Source organism: Chlamydotis macqueenii, chromosome 3 (assembly GCF_036417535.1).
Source record: "Chlamydotis macqueenii isolate bChlMac1 chromosome 3, bChlMac1.mat, whole genome shotgun sequence".
NCBI classification, from domain to species: domain Eukaryota; kingdom Metazoa; phylum Chordata; class Aves; order Otidiformes; family Otididae; genus Chlamydotis; species Chlamydotis macqueenii.
The window spans coordinates 4,108,882-4,131,819 of record NC_141558.1 but is presented as its reverse complement, the minus strand read 5'-3'; the positions used below and the strand labels follow the sequence as shown (position 1 = coordinate 4,131,819).

Genomic DNA, 22,938 nt, shown 5'->3' with positions numbered 1-22,938 from the left:
GCATTGAGGTGAAGAACATTAGCTTTTCTTGAGTTTTGCTTTATTTAGATTATTTTTGCTTAGAACTTAGGGCTTGTGTGTTTGTGCAGCATCCTCAACCAGAGACTCATCTACAGTTGGGCGTCCACGGTGTAGCTGTAATCCAATAAATGAACAATAAAATCATGTTTAAAAATGTCACTTGAACCTTTAAGAACGCATGTGAAGGGCAGAAAGTTAGAGACATACAAATCTTGATCATCCAATGCAATGAACTAGGACTAAGTTAAGCTGTGTCCAGACAGCATTTTTCCCTCATGGCATTGAAGAGAGCAAGATTGATGGAAGTGAAAAAATCCAATGGCGTCAAATAGGTGCTGCATGGCACAGAGAGTCTGCAAGTCCCTACCCTATTAACAGCAGTGATCAGGGTGACAAGCTGAAGCCACACATCACAACCCACCTCCTGTGAATCTTCTAAATGCTACTTAAGCTTTTCAAGCAGGACATGAGGAAGGATATAAATGGTGTACCGTTTAGAGGTAGCCCACCACACAGAGGTGAATTCCACCCTCAGGCCCCATCTAATGCTTTTTGATATCACTAGGAACTTTTCAGTTGATTGTACTGGAAAACAGCTCGGGCCCTTAAATTGTGGTTTCCATCTCCTTTCATTGTTGACACGAGTAACAGTTACCAGGTATAGTGAATCTCTGAGTCAGTGGATGTCCCTGGAAGAAGGAATAGCAAGGTATTTCTTTAAAAAAAAGGGTTCAGTTAGATGATCTAATTGTGACTTTCATTGAAGCAGCTCGCAGAAAATAAGAATCTTCAATACAATGACAGCTGCTAAATCCGACCCAGAGATTTGCTGTGACTTTTATCAATTTCATACACAAGGCATATATACATAAAACAGGAGAGATTAAGGATCACACATATTTTCCAATGGATTTTGACAGCAGTGAGCATGGGCCACCTGAAACAGTTTTGGTGTGGAACATACATAGGAAGAGCCAGTCTTGGGAACTGGATCAGCTACTTCACATTTTTGCTTCTGCCTATAGCCGTTAGCATCTGCTTTGGATGAAGACACAAACGACCACGCAGTAGGTAGCATAGTGAAAGTGCTTTCCCTAAAATATGTATTTAGGGCTCTTCTGCATACATGTTCCTACTCTATTTCTGTAATTCAATCATCCCACCTCTTCCTTTCCCATTTTTTTTCTTCTTTTTCTCTGGATATCAGCAAGGGACACCCTGAAAGCCCAGCATCTCTGGGTCTCTGGGACTACACCGACTACTGCAGCAACCCTTGATTACTCTGAATGCCTCATCTCAAAAGAAATTCCCTGCATCCTTGGGCTGAAGCATCTTTCGTGCATGCAAAATTTTCACAGCATTCAGCTGTAGTAAGTCTCTACAGAGCAAATGCAAGCTTTTTTTTCCCCTAAATCTCATACTGTTAGTATTCCATACATCTTTACAGGCATGAAGGAATTCCTGTCAATAATCTCTTTACAGGACAGGTATAGTCTTATGCCCTGCAGAGGTGAGAAGTGAAGGCACAGTATGTGAGGATACGAAACAGAGATGAGAATAAGGGGGAAGATATTGTCAAAATGACATCTCTCAGACGGAAGGGGAATCCAGTTTGTGAAATCACAGCTCAAGAATGTGGCAAAAAGCTGCAGCTGACAAAGGCCATAAGTATATTCATCAAACACAGACTGAAACATTTTCACAAGGAAAAGAAGAAGTGTTCCTAGGCATAGCATTTATATGTCAACTTCCAGTCTAGAACAGATATTTTTGCTGAGTCGCATATCCTTCTAAAAAAAGGTTTTATAAAGGAAATGCTGACTGCTCTGTAACAGTAGCATCATGTATGTGAGCTTTGAAACACAGGAGTGAGAAATTTGCCAATTCCAGGATATGTCTGCAAACCTATAGTTTCCTCGGTTTAAAAGAACAACACTCCGGGGTGTGATGCTTGGGGTGTAACATCCTCGGAGTGTGAAATGTTGCTCTGTAGAAACAACAGAACACTCCTTTGAGGCAAAAAACTCCTTCCACTCTTGAGGAGAAAAGTAAACAGATTCAAAGGAGACTTCCTTACACGGTCCTTACCAAATACACTCATTTATGTTGTAGAGGGAGATGACTAAGCAGTTAAAATAATAAACTTTAAGTCACTGATCTCAAGGGATTTACCTTCAGAGAAAGACAAACTGGAGCTGTTTTTCTCCTATGAAGACATTCACATAATGGCAAGCAATCACTTTCAGCAAACCATAGTTTGAGCCTGAAAGCAAGGCTACATTTCATTATATGTATACTTTCTTCAGACAAAAGCTCACAGGTATGCCACAGTCTTAACGTTCAGATGTACAATACTGAGAAGTCGCTAATGACTCCAGCAATGACACAAAATGCCTTTGATCAACCGCATCACTATATAAAACACCATAGCATGCCATTGAATGGAAATCAGGCACAACAGAAGAGCTATTATATGAGATACAGTACTCCAGCATTCATCTCTTCAAACAGAAAAAGTTCAAAGAAAATCAAAATCAGAAAATGAATAACAGAGTGAATTCCACCACTGGAAAAAAAATAATAAAAAAAAAATAAAAGAAAAGAGAAATTGCCAGAGGCTACATGATATCATATCAATACCCTTCAAAACAGCATTCCATTGCCTGGAATTACAACACGTTCTCTTTCCACACAGAGCGCACTGTCTCAGGAGTGTGTCACTCTGAAAACCATAACAAAGCCCTGAAAATCCAAGGGCTTGAGAAGCTAATGCCACTGCTGGCCGCCAGACTGGCATGACTAAACTCAACCAGCTTGTTTTTCAAGGTGGTGTGAGTGCTGAAGCCTGGTGCGTGTGAGAGGTCCTTCTGGGATGGCTGTGGCTCTGAAAGATGAACCTCCAGAGATAAAAGCACAAGGTATTGCAGCCTGAGACAAAGATTTCCAGCTGGGGCTGGAAGAGACTTATATTTACTAGGGACTCAGGCACTGAGATAACTTGTAGCACACCAACACTAAAAGTCACTTTAACATGAGGGACTCACCTCTGTTGCAAGCGAAACTCATCCTTGTACAAAGAAGTTTATGAACTCCTCAAGTCTCACCAGTGCTTTCAAAATAGGGAAAAAAAAACCTGAATAACTTAGTACAGAACCCCTATTTCCAAGCCGTCCAAAAAGCACCCTCTACATGTCAAGCAGTGACCAAGACACTGGTTTTAATGCGAACATTTTGATAATATAGGTGTTTTCTAACTTTTAAAACTTTCCTGACTCCAGGCAATGAGGCAGCCCTAGTGATGTAATTTTGTTTATATTTTTAAATAAGTAAATTGAAGCCTTCATTAGCTAAGTTTAGGCAGCGCCCTAACTCTTCAGCAAACTCGAAGAATCCATGTTCATTCAGAGATTTCAACAGTGTCAGGCTTGGACCAAAGTCATCTTCTGCACTTCATCGCACTAGAAATGAGGACTAAACATTTATTATTTGTTTTTATAAGACTGAAGAGAATTATAAGTAATTAAAAGATAGCAGAAGGGGAGAGACAGCTACATCTTGCCAGGAGTGAGTCACAAAAACTTGTTTTGGTGTGTACCGTGGCACAGAGTTTGGGTGGTTTGCAGAATTCTCACTTTTCTGTAGCTTTCTGGAGACATTCTGAGTTTAGCAGGATATGCACAAGCCAGTGGAAATGGGATGGGAAACATCCATAAAATGCCACAATTAAACATAAATTTTAAAATTGTATATTTCATTTTAGATTTTGGATCCAAGCAAGGGGTTGACTTTCTTGCAACTGGAAACTCAGATACACACTTGAGGCAGCAAAATAAGGTATGATAAATGGACTGAAAATTCATCTTGACTAACTACATTTTAGGTGTCTTCATTCGACCAACACTTCCAGTGCCCTTGTCACACCAATGATGACTATGATTCCAATTTAAGACCCCGCGTTCTATTGACTGCCGCTGTCAATAAGTGTTTCAACACCTCCAAGCCAGCAAGAATGAAGAGGCACAGTCAAAAGAAAGAAGAGGGAGCATGATCAGAAAAGGTAGGCACGCAATAGAGCACTTCTCTCTCAAAATAAATTTGGTGGTAGACAGTGTGTGTTCACATTTGTGTTCTTGTTCTTGGGATAAAATTGAAGGATAATTCCAGAAAGGCACTGGAGAGAATAGTTTATGTTTACCAGCTAAACACATATATCGACTGTAGGGACAGGAGCTAAAAGATTTTTATCATGAATAGGAAGAAGGCAGTCACAGAGTATGGCTCTCCACTGGTCCTAGCAGGTAGTGCATTTTCACTTATGATTTGGCTTTTTTGTTTTAATCCGTTAAGCATTTTGTTGTGGTTTAGCTCGTCAGTAAAGCTTTCTCCACTGAAGAGCAGAGACAGTTTTACTGTACACCGTGGAGCACCCTGCTCTAAGCAGCTGGACATGGTGATTCAGAACTGGGGACTCCCAGGGTCTCATCACCAACTTGTGTTCTGGTTTTGGGCAACCTATATTGTCCTGGTCCCTCAATTCCTCACAGGCAGAGAACATTCTCATCCATGATAAAATACAGATTGTATCTAACAGTCCAATCTTTATCCTGCTGCCTACCAACCAGCAGGCACCAGTATGCGGGAGAGAATCCCTATACCACACTCTGCAGCATAGTGCAGACATTTCCCAGTTAAGCTGACCACACCAACCCTGTTCTAAATTCAGGAGATGTTAGTTCTGACCCCAAAGGCTGTGCGGTCATGCTGCACAGTGCCAGGCCTGAGCTAATGAGCTTTGCCTCTCAGGAGAGTTAATTAGTTCTGGTATATCAGCATGCTGATGCAGCAGTATTGTTTCCAGTCCTAGAACTAGATCAGTTGGGCTGGGCTGTGGGCAGCAACGCGCAATGCTTCAGGCACAGCTTAGTCATGAAGGGTCTTGTGGTGTGTAACAAAGGCCATGGTCAATACCCCATGTGGCTGCTAAAATGAGTTGTTTTATCGAGAGGATTGCACTTACCTTTGCAGGAAGCACAGAGGAATCTTATTCATAGGTGAGTTTGCAACGTACCAAAGGACCATCACAACCTCAGCATCCACTCTCTTAAATCTAATCTAAACAACAGAACTCCAAATCCTTAGCCAAATCCTTTTATTTACTTATTTTATACTTCTGTGTAAATTGTGATTTACCTCCTGTGACCATCCGATGACACTCTACATAATTAACTCACTGTGAACGCAGATGCCATAGCTATCAGTGTCACCCTTGTGCCTCTTCATATCTGCATCTCACACGTGATTGTGAATGCTGAAATGATCTGGTCTTTTGACAATTGTGGGCTGATTTAGGTGAACTGGTTATAATGTGATATACAAGAAGTTGAAACAGATGATCTGGTGTTGTCTCTGGCCTTGGTCTCAAAGAGCTATGAAGGACAAAATATGCAATGGCAAGATCCAACCGTGGCAAGAGGATCCAAATAGAGCAAAGTGCATGGGTAATGCCCTGCTGTTTAATGCCTGCATAAGGGGTCAGAAATAACGGAGGTGAGAGTGGAGTAGGAACCAGGGAACACAGGACAGAACGGGCATTTTCTGTGTTTCTGAATGGCAAGCAAGCACATGTTCAACATGAAGTACCAGCTGCACAGCTGGAGTAATGTTGGAAGAGGAAGGCAAGGCCAGTGTTTTGGGTGCTGCATTTGGACTTTGGAGATCACGGTCAATTCCCTGTTCTAGGACAGCTCCCCACTGGTGAGACCTTTACATGGATGTTATTCTTGTTCATGATGTAAAGGGAAATAGATCTAGACCTTCACAGCATGGTTCAGTGGACATACATTAACTGCAAGTTAGACTCATATCTCAGGTGCTCCTGAACATGCTCTGGAGAAATGAGGTTCAGATCTCAATTTTTGGCACCTGAACTGAGCTGTCTTATGTGAACTAGGTGTCTAAGCTGCCATCATAGCAAATTCATTTAGGCATTTAGTACTATCTGAAATGCTCTTGGATATTTGAAACCTCTACACAGGACTGGCAAATATGACATAGGGGATACCTGTGACCATCTAGGGTTTCACCTGGTCAGGCAGGATGCTCATAGAATGCTTCAAACAACACCAGGTATCTTCATAGAAGCAAGCAGCTTGAGCCCTGGAGCTCTAAACAATACCATCAGTGAATCCTAAAGAGCAACTCAGTTCACACTAGATACCCACATTTAGTCAGCTCACTAACTCTTCCAGCTTTACTAACATTAATGATGAGGAACAGGTTAAGATGCATAAATATATGTGCTTATTGTTTCATAGGACACAGGACCTACAGATCAACAAACCCCTGGAGGGACATTTCTGTGCCTTCTCTGGCATCTGAACTTACAAACACTTAACCACATTTACGTACTACAGCTAATGAGATGATAGAACTAAAAGAAACCCACATTGTGCTTGTTTGATAGGAAATAGGTATCTAATTACGAAACAGAAATTATCTACTCTTCAGTTCAGTTTAAGTTTCCTCCAAAAACTGAAGAAAACTATTATTTCAAACAACATGGATTTTTTTTTTAACATTTTCAGAAAACTGAAGATAAACTAAATACCCATTGCAAGTTGAACCTAATTGTTAATTTAACTTGAAGTTATATAGAGAAGCCCTTGGAGCCATGACCGAGGCTCTACACTCAAATGCCAACACAAAGCAAAAAAAAACTTTCTTCCACAAAGACTTCGTAAGCCAAAACCAAGTGGAAGAGTAAAAGACATGGAGCAGTGTTATCCTCATATCCAGAAGTGCAGCTGTGGTAGGTAGAGAGACTTACCTGGTTTCAAACATATGTGGAGGAGCCTGCACCGAGTCCCAAAGTATGCCAGATACATACCACACAGTATTCATAGCATCATACAATAATTATCTGGAAAGAACCTAAGGACCTCATCTGGTCCAACTTCCTAATCAGATCAGGGTCAGCTGTTATGTAAAATGGCTATCACAAGCTTTTTCCTCTAGATTTCATTGCAAGTTGCTAGAATTGGGAAGGTTGTTCATGCAATTAGGTTGTAAGCTGAGCTGGAATTTAAACGTAACTCAAGTCTGAGGTTGAAATACGGGCATAGGCTAAAATGCCTAGGAGGCATCCACAGCAAATGGCTTGAGAGATTATCATTGGGAATTGCAACAGGAAAATAGAATGGAAGGTAGAACGATTGTGGAAATGTAAAATACGCTCCCTGCACAAAAAACAGAGAGGCGGGTCAAAAGATGAGCTCTTTGTAAGCTGTGATTCTGGGTCTTGCAAATCCTCTGCTCATGAAATAAAGTCACTGCATATACTTAAGCTTGAGTAGGAGTATGAGTATGTGTGCGTGTTTGTGTGTACCTGTAAATGGAAAAGAATTGTTATTCTCTTAAAAAAAAATCACCCTTTTGTACTGTAGCTGAGATTTCAATGTGATGAGGAACAAATTTGGTGTCCTGCACACACTAGAATGGACACTAGTGACAAAGAGACAATGTTGCAACACAAATACATATCCTAATGTAGATAGACCCCAGCATCCCCACAGAAATTATACATCTTTCCTTCCTTCCTTACTAGGTAAGATGATGACGTCCTCCCCAGGGCCTGGGATGCTGCAGTTGGATCCACCCCAGCCTTTTTCCACATCTTTCCATGTCTCTGGGTGCGACCATTTCAAGACATCACCAGAAGGAACTACAAAACAGGACATAGAAAGACAGAATTATCATTTTCAGTAGCTGGGAGAATTACCGTTTCTTTGATAGTCAAGCATCTGTGGCATTAACATCCTCCTTTTGTCACTGATGAAGAAACACTAACTGTTCTTTGTTATCTACCATGCTTAAAGGAAGCTCTCTGGTGGGAAAAAAAAAAAGATCTCCCAAGACCATGTTTTCGGAGTTAAAGGGTAGGGAGATAACTGAAAAAAAAAAAAAACAGATTCAAATTCTTTGGGACCCATCAAAACCAAAGAAAATCTTGAGGTTTGTCATACTTAGCTTATGCTATGCCTTGTGAATATGCTTCACAAGCAACTGCTTCATTATTTTTATTTATGCCATCCAAAGATCTGAGCACTTTGAACACAAAATTAAGATGAACAAATGAAAATAAAAGCCAATCACCTGTGATGGCAGATGATCAAAATGGTAACTAAGCCTACCAGAAAGTGCCAACTCTTCTCATGCATTATTTCTCCCCCAGTGCTCTAGAAAGCAGGCTGAATTCCCAGGGTACGGGTATTTCCATACTTTCCCAAAGTATGAAAGATTTTAAAAACGAGTGATCAACTCTCAGAAGCTGGCTCTCTCAAAAAAGGAGGAGTCTTCCTATTGTAAGGGATAATGAAGACCTGCCTTGCAAAACCAACTTGAATGAGGTAGGTGGCAACTCCTGCTCCTTCCCCAAAGATGTATTTTTCAGCTCAATCCAAAAGGAAACTTCTGAGCCTGAGGAAAATATTGGGGATATTTCACAAAATGTAGATGTTTAACTTGCACTTGTATTTTAGACAGCTAATGAGCCAGTCTTCATAAATTAATTACCTAAGTTGGTTCTGCCATAAAGAGAGAAAGGAAAGCCTTCAGGGGGAAAATCCTGTGCACTAAGTTGAGTAAGCCCTAAACTAATGCAGGCAGGGCCTCCCTCTGGAGGCCTCTACGAGCACCTACCTCTGTTCTACCACTGTAAAATAAATCCTGGAATTTTTTCCTGAGGAGACTTTTGTCAGTTATTGAAAACACGGGGGCAAACTCATGCCTAAGTGTGAGGGGTTAGACCCCGCTCAGTGACATCGTGGAGTAGAAAAACCCTCTGTTGCCAGCACAAGGAAACACAGAGAAATTAAACCCAAGGAGAGCTCCTTAAGGCTGGGTCTGTCTTTCCATTAATTTTTCGTTCAGGGGAAAACACTCTGCAAAAATGTCTCTAAACTCTACAGGCACGTAAATGATTATTGTTAATATACAACAAGGCAGCTATGTAACTAAGACCAAACTTTGGAGATCTCCATTGTCTCTGGTGTATTTTTCTGTCTGACTTGACATGTAACTGTTCCATAATGTCAGACTATTACACTAAGATCACTATGGAACACTAAAATACACTGTAGTCTTACATCCTCCATGACCTTTCTGATCTGCTATGGTATTTCTTAACAAAAGTTTATAGTCTTTTATGCTGTAGAATCACACATTTATCATGAGCAATGGTAGATATGGCTCAATGAAATGCTTAAATGAATGCCAAGTACCTCTGTTGGGTTGATAGATGTACAAAATATTGCAGCGAAAAATAGCCAAAAAAGTAATAGAAAAAAAAGTAATAAAAAGGAAATGGTGTGGCTCCCAGACCAAGCCTTTCAGACACAGACTGCCACGCACCTGGGGTAGGTAAAGTCACTCTTTCCTTCTCTTTCAACGTGACCTGAATTAAGTCAGCTCCTGCGACTGAACAGAGAGAATTGTAGGGATTTACAGCAAGGTCTTACAAATTAACAACAACAACAACAACAGAATCATTGCAAATCAATTGCTACATGTGATTTTCTGATAACATTTTATATTTAAAAAAAAATTAAGAACAACTATACATGTTTTCTAAGCATTTTTGTCTTTTTTTTTTTGTAGTTGAGAAAGGATTAAACAAACACATTTTAATTTGCAGATACAGAGGGTCTCAAGACAACTCATTAGAAACAGCTAAAAGAAAACATTCAACAGTCAGAAACTCTAGGCTGGAACATGAATCTCATTTATCCCACTATAAATCCACAGCAGTTCCACTCAGACAAGCTATATTACACCATTGAATGCATAATGTATTAACTGGCTCAAACAGCGAATTACAGCTTTTCTTTTGTAGTTTGGTTTTGATTTTTCTTTTCTTTTTTCCCCAAATCTGGTATCTGAAGGAGATGCTTTAATTAGTCAGACTTTATAGACTGGAGACAGGGACCCTGTGTTCTCTACTGTGAGAAGAGGTCAGAAGCAATTATCACAGTTGTAACCTTTGTGCCGGGATATTGTCAGCAGGAGAAGGGCCAGGATAACGCAAATCAAACTAAGAGGAGCAGGAGAAAACTGCTTCAGATCCAAGGAAAAGGCTACCTCCTCTTCATCTCCAGTGGCATATCAAGGCACTTCCTTTCAGTCACCAGACTGGAACAGTCGTAGGTTAAAATAGAAACACTCTGACAGAAATAAATCAAATCTCCTGTCCACCGCACAACCCTTTATGGTGACCCTAAAATGTCATCAGAAGACTTTTTTATAGAAGAAGACTTCTGTAAATGAATCCATTGTCAGAACTTTCCTCCATTCCAGAAGACGTCAAGAACTTTCCTACATGTATCAACCCACCCATGGGATTTCATGCCATATTGTAATTTACTCTTTTTATCTTTAAACAAGTCTCTGTACTTTTAAATTGTGAGAACGATCCTTTCCTACCTCCCTCCTTTTCTCCCAGTGCAACTGAGCACATTTAAAATAACTGAGGTTCATTAATTTTAAGTGTTCAATAAATTAGTATGAATAATCAAAAAACTTGATTCTTTCTGATAATTACTATTTGATGTCAGTTGAAAGCACTCGATTGAGTTAGCAGCATATGCTCCTATGCCAAATGAGGCTTCCATAATTAAATAGAAAATGATTCCATGAGGTTTTTCTCATATCTGATTAATTAGTAATCAGGTGCCTCGGCCCTGTTCTTCAGTGACACCTTCTCTCCCAACGGTAGCTGTGATCTGATCCATGTCTCAGTCAAGCCAATCTGCCCCAAATCATCACACAGAGTTCAAACTGAGCAGCACCGTGTCTTTGGGTGGCCACAAGGTGAACCTTTGAGGAGAAACAATGACATGAAGATGTTCATTTAAGATCTTTGACACAGAGTTCATGTGGCTTTTAGACAATACTCTTCTGTGGGAACTTCTATGGCCATGGTGGCTTTCCTTCTCTTCTCACTTACAGCAGGACAAATCAGGAGTCCACAGTGTTAGATCAGTCTTAGAAAAAGCGAGAGAACCAAGCCCTGACACAATCCTCTTTTTTTTTTTTTAATAAATATGTTTTGTCAGATTTTTGGGCTACTTTTACTTAATTTTTAAGGCACTACAGTACAATCATCTAACTAAGGGGTTTTTTATTGTTTAGAGAAAAGCTGTTCTGATTAAATCCTGAGGAGGCATAAAACTTGATCAATATGCTATATCTACCTCATAAATGGGTTCTGTCCCCTTACACAATGAAGAAAGGAACATTTAAGACTTAACTCAGTACAGCCGCGTCCTGAGTCAGGGCAGGGATAAAAGTTTCTCATATTTGAAGTGTTATCCAGCCACAGAGCATGACAATCCCAACTATTATAAGCCATTTATACCCTCCACATGAGTGCAGAAATGAGAGGCTGAATTCTCCACAGCCCTGCAACTTGCAGAATTATTTATGTCGATGGCGTGCAGAGTGTAATGGCTGTGAATCAGCAGTATTTTGTGGCCATTTCCCACAAATACTCCTATAAAACTTATCAAAACAGGAGAGATACAGGCCTTGGGAATAATCAAGACTACGGTGACATAGTCCTTCTGGTTGTTTTGTTTTGCTGTCGAGTATGTTATGATTGTTTCTGTACAGGACAGGAAGAGAGAGAGGCAATACAGACGAAGGACGTCATTAGTAAACATTAAATTAAGGTGACTCTTTGCAGAATGTAGTTATAAGGCTCCAGGGTTTAGTTGTATAAAACCTTTATAAGGCTCATCAATTTTCTGTCTTATTACGGCTCTTCCTGGATGTTTGTCATAAATATAGGCCTTCTTGACGATACTCCTGGTAAGTTTCTTCTGGTTCAGGGCTCCTTGAGTGAACATGAAGGAGGAGCAACTTAATTTTTTATCAGCTTTGCAGTGATGGGGAATTTTGCCTGTGGATATTAGGAAGGGCTGAAACTAGGATAAATGCCTCCAATAGCCTGACTTACAAATAACAAGCAACTCCATGCTATTTAGCATCAATTGGGCTAACATATATCACAGGGAAATCAAAACTTTCAGACAGCACAATCAACAACACGGTGAGACACACCTCTAGGAACTGGAGAACCTGGGATAGGACATTTTGTCATACCAGGGACCGTTACAGGAGGTGCTCAGAAATGTGATAGCCCAGGGACACTGCAGTGAGAAGAGACGTAAAAAAAAATAAATAAAATAAAATATTTGGCCTAATGGACACTGATTCTTGCTTACAGTAGATTAATATTTGCAGAGACTGCAGAGATGACATAGTCGAAAAACCATCCCTGTTAGGATTATAGAGGCATTTCATCATCTTGTTTCTGTAACTGCTACATTCTCTGGTCTCTTTGCTGTCGTGCCAGAAGGACAGGAGCTCATCCATCAGGAGATGGTTGATTTTCTCCTTTTCTGTCTATTACAAAGGGCATCTCTTTCCTAAAAACTGACATTTCATGTCACAGAGGCTGCTGAGCAGCCCGCATCTGGTCAACAGACCTTCTGAAACCACTGGTACGTTGAGTTTTATCTATCTGGAAGAAAAGACTCATGCCTGTACAACCAGGCCTCTCAAACAAATTAACTCCATTCTTTAGGTCTTTCACCTAGGATTCTCCTTTACCCCTGAGCAATAAGGCTGCAGAAAATATTTTTGTTTATTTATTTTCTGTATTTTAATATTAGAAACTGTGAGAAACCATGGACTAGGGTATTGTTTATTAAGATTTATGTTAAGCCCAATGTAAAGGTCAAACAGCAAAAATCACCTATGCAAACTAAAAACAGCCACCGGATACCGCTTGTGCAAGATAAGATAACCACCAGACGGCTCCCCGTCGGGGAATCGAATCAGAGTCACAAGATAAGATAACCACCAGGTATCCCGGAACCGACAGAAACAGGGCAAACAACCCCATATAGGGAAGACTTCTTACTTCGGCCTCAACAAACACCAGGAGGCAGAAAACGACCCCCTAACAACAACTGAAGCATGCCTCCACTACCTCATGAACACGGAAGTAAAGATGTATAAAAAGGGGCTGTTTGAACTGCTCAGCACGGCAGTTGGCGGAGCGCAGACTCCCCTGCCGTCCAGCGCTGTTTTTGCTCATATTCTACTTGCTATAATTAATAAAATTTTTAATTGGATTATGATCCGTTGTGGTCCCAATTTATAACAATTTCTGGTGCCGTGACTCGGATAAGGAACGGTGGGCTTTGGTCCTCCGGGGAGGCGCCCCGCGACATTTCGCGGCCCCACGACCAACAGCTTACTCCAACCTTACCGACGAACCTAAATTCTAGGATATTGAGCAAAAAAGGACCGGTAAAATCCCATAAAATTCTGTGCACGGGAGTCCGGACGAAGACGCAGGACGCGTAAGTATATTGCGAATTTGTTCGCGGGTTTGCCGTTCGGGCGGGATTGGGTTTCCTGGAATATAACGAGTGAGAGGTTCGATATACTGAACCAAGCGAGTGCGGACTCTTAAGTACTGCGTTTCCCATCTCCCGCGAGGGACTGGGCCAGGAACAAGGGGAGTGAGTGAGTGTATGTTTGTGGATATTCCAGAAGATGGGGGCGAAGGGCAGCAAGCCTTCGACTCCCATGGGAAGGGTACCCACTGTACCTAAGAATACCCCTCTGGCATATATCTTAGACAATTGGAGATATTTCCCTGGAACCCTAGGGAAAGATAAGCAGAAAATGATAGAATATTGTACTAAGATATGGGGAGGGAAGAAGATTTCTAAAAATGTCTTCTGGCCAGTCTACGGGTCAGAAGAAGATTGGGTAAGACAGCAATTAAACCTCTGGGTTAATAATAAAAAACCCCTTAACCCGGAGGAGAATCAATATGCGGAAGTGTGGCTAGAAAGACCGGGAGCTAGACTTTACCAGCTGAATGAAATAAAAACTAAACAAAAGAAAAAGAAGGAAGCGTTAGACGAAACCCTTCTAACCCCCCCTCCTTACATTCCTGCTCCTACTCCTGCAGAGGTCCCCAGAGCGCCCACTCCCCCACCAGAGTCGGAACAAGGGTCTCCCCCTCTTCCTAGACGCGTAACTAGAAGTCAAAAAGGGGCAGCTCAGATGTACCCCCTAAGGGAAATACCCATGGGGGGACCTCAACCTGTGATCGGATATATTTCCGTACCCCTAAACTCAGCTGACCTACGAGATTTTAAAAGAACCGAGATGGGAAACTTAATTGAGGACCCACTCGGAGTGGCAGAAAGATTAGATCAATTTTTGGGACCAAACCTTTATACTTGGGATGAGATGCAATCTATCCTTGGTCAATTATTTACTACCGAGGAAAAAGATATGATTAGACGAGCAGGAATGAGACTGTGGGATGCTCAACATGCCCAGGGACCCCAAGCAGATATTAAATGGCCACTTCAAAGACCTAGTTGGGATAATCAGGATCCGGTGCATAGAACCCATATGCAGGACCTGAGAACTATAGTAATTCAGGGAATTAGAGAAGCAGTACCCCGTGGCCAAAATATCAATAAAGCATTTAATGAAATGCAAAAGAAAGATGAAAGCCCTACTGAGTGGCTGGAACGACTGAGGAAAGCCCTTCAGCTGTACTCTGGGGTAAATCCCGACGACCCTTTAGGGCAAGCGCTCCTCAAAACTCAGTTTGTGGCAAAATCATGGGAAGATATCAGAAAGAAGATTGAAAAGTTAGAAGACTGGCAGAATAGAGGGTTGGATGAATTATTGAGGGAAGCTCAGAAAGCCTATGTAAGGCGGGAAGAAGAGAGCAGCAAGCGACAAGTAAAAATGATGGTAGCAGCGGTCAGAGAGGATCGCAAAGGGCGGACTGGTGAACACAGATCTGCTGGAACGAAACAAGGGAACGTAGTAGTAAAGAAGGAACAGAGATTTTGTTTTTACTGTGGAAAAAAAGGACATATAAAGAAGAATTGCAGAGAAAGGATCAGGGATGAGGAAGTATTGAAAACGGAATAGGAGAGTCAGGGGCTCTATATCTTAGGGGACCGGAGTCATCATGAGCCCTTGATAAAATTAAAAATAGGTCCCCACAAACAAGAGTTCACCTTTTTAGTAGACACTGGGGCTGAGAAATCGACTATTAGGCAAATACCTGAGGGATGTAAAGTTTCCCCTGAAAAAGTACAAGTAATTGGAGCAAAAGGAGAACCCTTTAAAGTAAGCAAAATCAAAAATGTGGTATTCGAAACTGAAAATAAATTTGGAATGGGTGAACTCTTGCTCGTCCCTGAAGCAGAATTTAATCTGTTAGGACGAGATTTAATTGTTGAATTGCAATTAGAAATTAAAGTGAAAAATCAAGAGCTAACGGTGTCTGCTTATCCTTTGACCGTGGATGATCAAAAACAAATTAACCCCGATGTCTGGTACTCTCCGGACACAATTAGTAGACTGGAAATCCCACCGATTAAAATCCAAATTTCCGAACCCCACATACCTGTGAGGGTAAGGCAATATCCCATATCCCTAGACGGACGGAAAGGATTAAAACCAGAAATTGATCGATTGTTAGCACAAGGAATCTTAGAGCCTTGTATGTCACCCTTTAACACTCCCATTCTGCCTGTAAAGAAACCAAATGGGAAGTATCGGCTCGTACATGATTTAAGGGAAATAAACAAAAGAACTATCACCCGGTTCCCTGTAGTAGCAAATCCATACACACTGCTAAGCAAGCTAGGACCCCATAATTCCTGGTATAGTGTGGCTGATTTAAAGGATGCCTTTTGGGCCTGTCCACTGGCAGAAGAATGCCGTGATTATTTTGCCTTTGAATGGGAAGATATAGAGACAGGCCGTAGACAGCAATTGAGATGGACCGTGCTTCCCCAAGGGTTCACTGAGTCCCCTAATCTGTTTGGACAGGCCCTGGAAGAGCTTTTAAAAGAATACCAGGTACAAACGGGAAACGTGCTGTTACAGTATGTAGATGATCTGCTTATAGCAGGGAATAATAAGGAGGATGTAAGAAAAGAAAGCATTCAACTCCTAAACTTTCTTGCACAAAAGGGCCTACGGGTATCACAAGAAAAGTTACAATTTGTGGAGGAAAAAGTGAAATATTTGGGGCATTATTTGTTTAACGGCAAGAAGATATTGGATCCAGAGCGCATTAAAGGAATTCTGGAACTACCTATGCCTGTCACTAAGAGGCAAATTCGGCAGGCATTAGGGCTATTTGGGTATTGTAGGCAATGGATAGAGAACTACAGCTTTAAAGTTAAATTCTTATATGAACAACTGTCAAAAGACAAAATACCCAAGTGGGCCCCTCAGGATCAAGAGCAGTTTGCCAGTCTCAAAAGGGAGCTAAGTCAAGCACCGGTTTTAAGCCTCCCAGATTTAAAGCGGCCATTCCATTTATTCGTTAACATACATGAAGGAACGGCATTCGGAGTATTAACTCAGGAATGGGCTGGACAAAAGAAACCGGTGGCATACTTATCAAAGCTGTTGGACCCTGTGAGCAGGGGTTGGCCGAGTTGTTTACAAATCATTGTTGCTGCTGCCTTATTACTTGAAGAAACGAATCGTATTACCTTTAATGGAGAAGTTGTCCTATATGCGCCTCATAATATAAGGGGGGTACTTCAACAAAAAGCAGAAAAATGGCTTACAGATAGCCGACTACTAAAGTATGAGGGAATACTCATAGAATCTCCAAAACTATCCCTAAGGACTATCGGAGCGGTTAACCCTGCAGAATTTTTATACCCAGGGGAAAATACTGAGTTAGTACATGATTGTCTTCAAACAATTGAACAACAGACACGCATTAGACCAGACTTAGAAGAAGAAGAACTACAATGTGGGGAAATACTATTTATAGATGGGTCATCACGAATAGTGGAAGGTAAACGATTGTCTGGATATGCCATCGTTAAGTTAGAGAAAGGAGAATTTAAGACAATAGAATCGGGCCCCCTAAGTGCCAGCTGGTCGGCTCAAGCCTGTGAGCTATATGCATTGTGGAAAGCATTAATGTCACTGAAGGAAAAGGATGGAACTATATATACAGACTCACGCTATGCGTTCGGAGTGGTACATACCTTTGGAAAAATATGGGAGGAAAGAGGATTTGTTAACTCACAGGGAAAAGAACTGATACACCCGGAATTAATTCGACGAGTTCTGGGGGCATTGAAAATGCCGAATAAAATAGCAGTTGTACATATAAAGGGACACCAACGAGGAACAAGTTATCAAGTTAGGGGAAATAATGCAGCTGATACAGAAGCAAAACGAGTGGCAGGCAATTATAGTACGATTTTGACTATGCAACAAATATCTGTTAGTAAAAATCTGAGTTTTGAATCTGCAGAAAAGGAAAAACTAGAACAAATGGGAGCTAAGGAACAGGATGGTAAGTACATATTGCCAGATGGGAGAGAAGTCTTGCCGAAGGGCATAGCACTCGAAATATTTTCAAAAATACACAGTAAAACACACTGGGGAACCCAGGCGTTAGTTGATCATTTCAATCAACAGTTTGCCTGTATAGGCGTATATAACATAGCAAAGACAGTCACGGCAGCCTGCGAGACCTGTCAAAAGGTTAATCGAAACAACATGAGACAAAAACCTCTTGGAGGACGTTCCCCAGCATACAGACCTTTTTCACACTTACAAGTGGATTTTACTGAACTACCCAGGGTAGGGCGTTACAAATATTTATTAGTAATGGTGGATCATTTAACACATTATGTTGAGGCTTTTCCTACCTCCAAGGCAACTGCTAACCAAGTTACTAAAGTATTACTTGAACACATTATACCTCGATATGGAGTACCTGAAGTAATTGACTCGGACAGAGGAACACACTTTGTGTCAAAAATTGTTAGAGATCTAACAGAAAGCTTGGGTATTAAGTGGGAATACCATACGCCATGGCATCCACAAAGTTCGGGAAAAGTTGAAAGGATGAATGGAGAAATCAAAACTATTTTGACTAAATTAATGATAGAAACCAAATTATCATGGATTAAGTGCCTACCCATGGCACTATTAATTCTCAGAACCAGACCCCGAGCAGATGTAGGAATATCAGCGTTTGAAATGGTGTATGGAATGTCCTATAGAATTGAAAGTCCACAAACAAATGTTTTAATTCGAGACCATGTGATTAATGAATATGTTTCGCAATTAGCAGAACATCGTAACAAGCTTTGGGAACATGGACTGATTGTACAACGACCACCGTTGGACTTAAAAATTCATAATCTTAAACCTGGGGACTGGGTATTGGTTAAAACATGGAAAGAAGAAACCCTAAAACCCAATTGGGAGGGACCTTATCTTGTTTTGCTTACAACAGAAACAGCTGTCCGGACTGCTGAGCGTGGATGGACTCATGCCAGTCGCATTAAAGGCCCAGTGACGAGACCCCACTGGAAAGTAATCAGTACTCCAGGTGACACCAAGATAACCCTGAGAAGATAACGTAATGATAGAGACTTTATTTGATTATTTTGCCGCATTACCTTTTGGTATAAAGTGTTTATTGTTGTTCATATTTGCTATAATTATTTCTTTTCTATCTATTATATATGGAAGCGTACAAAGTGTGTTGAAGGAAATTGCTAAACTTATGCAACCACACAATATTAAGTATAGAAGATATGCTGATGTAAATAATATATGCACTCTAGATATACGAATTAGACGTAATAATTTGAACTGCAATTGTGATCCATTTGCTTGTTCCAGGTGTAAGGTATGCCAGAATAAATGGTGGACACACTGTGAATGTGGATACCCTCCAATAGGAGTTTGCACACAGTGTTGGAAAATCCAAAGAACTCTTACTGAGTGGAAATTAAAACAATTAGAGTCTAAACAAGAAATTATTCAAGAATCCCATGGGTGGTGGGAAATTTTTGCCAAAGGAATAAACCCTCAATATTATTGTTACCACTCCACCGAACCAGTCCCCTTTATAGCTGAAATCTTGGCTATAAAGTGCAGAAGGGAGCCTATGTAAACAGACAGAAAGCCCGAAGCAGCTGTTCTCCTGAAGAATTCCCTTGCTGCCGAGAAGATGGTACACCCCGTGGCTCGAAGCAACCGAGTCGACGGGCAAGGCAGAGGAGGAACAAACTATGGAGAAAAGAACCAGAATAATGGGACACTAAAGCAACAATGGCCAAACTTCCCCAGGACTGGTAAAAATTTACTTAAATTGGCAAAATTGACAGACACCCTTTTTCCTGGTATACCGTTAGTTTTGTTATTGATAATAACCCAAGCAAATGGAAACCCTCATGAACCTATGAACTGGACAATAACAAACATAAAATATCCAAGTAATCCAATCCAAGCACGAACTACACCGGGCACAGTTAGTTTCAATGTGAGTTTGCATGATCTAATTACTGAAGAAGATCGTAGAGATGAAGCGGATATATGTAAACCAATTTATATATGTCCAGCATCAAACCCTGGTAAAGGATACTGTAATTCTCCAGGTCATTATTACTGTGCATATTGGGGGTGCGAAACATGGGCCTCTGAGTGGTTCGCACCTGGAGACCAATATCTAGAAATAAAGTGGTCACCGGAAGGATGCGAGAGACCTAAATTACACGGAGACCGGTGGGGTCATTGCTTGAGTAAACCGATTCCTTGTGTGGGCATCAATATAACTATAAAAAATCCTGCTCAGGACTTTTGGCTGGCAGGGAAATATTGGGGAATTAGATATTGGGAAACAGGTGCAGACAGAGGAGGAATTTTTCAAATAATGAAGAGACCGATGCCCCACGATCCTTTACCAGTAGGACCAAACCTGGTCCTGAATCCACCCACTTTCTCCGAAGAAAAGATTGCACCCGTAGTTGTTGTAACATCTTCTCCAGACTCCCTTTCGGAAACAGCTAATGACATTGTGACTGAATTCTCTTTATCCAGGGATCTAGAGTTGTCAGAATCCAAAGATCCCTTATGGAATCTAATGCAAGCCTCTTATCGTGCCCTTAATGAAAGTAAACCAAATTTAACTAAGGAATGCTGGTTATGTTATAATGTTAGACCACCATATTTTGAGGCAATTGGAAAACCAGGAAGGATTCGATGGTCTAATGGTTCAAACCCACGAGAATGCCCATGGAATGACCAGAGGAACCATACGCAAGGAATTACTATTCAATTAGTAACAGGTCAAGGAAAATGTATAGGTACAGTGCCTGAAAAGTATCAGCCTTTGTGCAACCGAACAGTTACTAACACCAATATAGAGAAACACAAGAATCAAAATAACAAATGGGCTATCCCGACACTGGGAGCTAAATGGGTTTGTTCAGACATCGGAGTAACGCCTTGCCTATCCCTAAACGTGTTTAATCAATCTCAGTTTTGTGTACAGGTGATTATTGTTCCTCGTCTGATCTATCACACCTCTGAGGAGGTGTTACGCCACTTTGAAGGAGACCTGAATAGACAAAAACGAGAGCCAATTACAGTGGTAACCCTAGCTACACTGCTGATAGCGGGCGGAGTTGGAACAGGTACAGGCATAGCCTCCCTAGTAAAAGGTCAGGAATTACAAAGTTTGCAGATGGCTGTAGATGAGGATTTAGCAAAAATAGAACAATCTATCCAAAATTTAGCCACTTCAGTAAAGTCTTTATCAGAAGTAGTGTTGCAAAATAGAAGAGGATTAGATCTATTGTTCTTAAAGGAAGGAGGGTTATGTGTAGCTCTCAATGAAGAATGTTGTTCTTTTGCTGACCATACGGGAGTAGTCCAGGACACCATGTCTGAACTCCGGAAAAGGTTAGATCAACGCAAGAAGGATCGTGAGGCGGGCAGGTCATGGTATGAAAACTGGTTTAATGTTTCACCTTGGCTAACCACTTTGTTATCCGCTTTAGCAGGACCGCTTATCATGTTGATTTTGGGACTTATATTTGGGCCTTGTATATTACGCTATATTTTACATTTTATTAAAGAACGGTTTGACATAGCTAAATTGCTTATTTTAACTACGAGGTCTGGGGCAAAATATAAGAGTGTATCTATTAATGAGGATGAAGATTGTTGTGAATGCGTTATGCCACGTGAGAACTATGCCTATTGTAATTGTGAGATATTACCTTGTGAGTGTTATGATAAATGTTTGGATTGTGGAAAAAGGTTTGCTTGCAGTGCCGAGAATGAAAGTAGCGTCTAATAAACAATAATAGGATAAAAAAAAAAGAAAAAGGGGGGATTGTGAGAAACCATGGACTAGGGTATTGTTTATTAAGATTTATGTTAAGCCCAATGTAAAGGTCAAACAGCAAAAATCACCTATGCAAACTAAAAACAGCCACCGGATACCGCTTGTGCAAGATAAGATAACCACCAGACGGCTCCCCGTCGGGGAATCGAATCAGAGTCACAAGATAAGATAACCACCAGGTATCCCGGAACCGACAGAAACAGGGCAAACAACCCCATATAGGGAAGACTTCTTACTTCGGCCTCAACAAACACCAGGAGGCAGAAAACGACCCCCTAACAACAACTGAAGCATGCCTCCACTACCTCATGAACACGGAAGTAAAGATGTATAAAAAGGGGCTGTTTGAACTGCTCAGCACGGCAGTTGGCGGAGCGCAGACTCCCCTGCCGTCCAGCGCTGTTTTTGCTCATATTCTACTTGCTATAATTAATAAAATTTTTAATTGGATTATGATCCGTTGTGGTCCCAATTTATAACAGAAACAAACATTCTTAAGGGCTTGTTTTGTCTCCTACACAAAGCACTTATAGAAACCCACGCAGTGTAATGGAAGTGAGATCATTCTTTGGGAATTTTAAAAAGACAATAAGTATAATCAATTTTTTTTTGTTTTAAGAACTGTGGAAACTGTAAAACTGCTTCTGACACAGCAGTAATATGAGGTTGGGCCTCAGGCCCTCTTAACAACTCACACATGAGTAGCTTGAGCAAAGTCAGCAGGATGAACCATCTCCATACAAGTTGTGTCTACTAAAAAATGTATTTTGGGTAAATAAAAAGTTTGATAATCCCTCCAGTGATGTTTTCAATAATATTTGTGTCAAGCACTTCAATTTGAGAAAAAAAGGCAAGAGAAATCTGGAGATGGAGCAAGTCAACATTTTATTTAATTCAAAAATAAAATGGTTTAAATGTTTCAAAAGTGAAGAAAGATGAAACAACATCTCTCTGTTTTTCAGCCAATTCCAGAATTGCCCAGAGACCTTAACCAAGGAGCAGCGCCACGCTGTGGCACCATATGCTCGTATTTGTAACTGACTTAAAAAGCTCATAATGTTATTGTAATTTACACAGGATATTTCTCCTAAAAATATCCCTGATGTTCCAGTGTGACATTTCTTTCCACCTCCCTTGTTTCAATAAGTTTTTGGGTTTTTTTTTTTGATTCAGCATGGTCACATCATGTTAGGACCACTGTCCTGAAACAACCCATCAGTGTTTCGGAGACCCACGTACCAATTTCAGCACCCGTTAGTGACCTCTGAGACATGCATCTCTCAAGACACGAGGTGCCTCAAAGAAAATCAGGATGATGCTACAAAGACTGAATAATCTCAGAGCAACGCTGTGATGTAGAAATGACTGGACAGGATGTCCCAAGCTTCCTCACCTCCCTTTCACCAAGCATCCAGCAGGGACATGGGGTTTTCTCTCCTTCAATGTCAATTCCTTTAAAATTGTCTGAAAAGATTATTTTCAAGGGACTCATGGGTTGCTTAACAGGATTTCTTGTATATAGGTAGCAGTAAGTACCTTTGTTAACAGGATTAATGCATAGGTAGCCCACATAGCAGAAACACTCTCCTTTATAATACTTTTTCTCCATTCAGTGTCCCCTGCAT

The 22,938-nt window shown here is 40.9% G+C and overlaps 1 protein-coding gene across 1 annotated transcript in view; it reads right to left on the bottom strand.

Annotated features, from left to right (window-relative positions):
* PKHD1 (PKHD1 ciliary IPT domain containing fibrocystin/polyductin) overlaps nucleotides 1-22,938 on the bottom strand; it is a 269,755-nt gene that overhangs the window by 91,655 nt on the left and 155,162 nt on the right. Inside the window, exons 49-50 of the mRNA XM_086744158.1 lie at nucleotides 9,430-9,495; nucleotides 7,622-7,741 (exon numbers count right to left, since the gene is read on the bottom strand). Coding sequence (XP_086600284.1) covers nucleotides 7,622-7,741; nucleotides 9,430-9,495 — 186 coding nt within the window. The remainder of the gene's footprint in view (nucleotides 1-7,621; nucleotides 7,742-9,429; nucleotides 9,496-22,938) is intronic.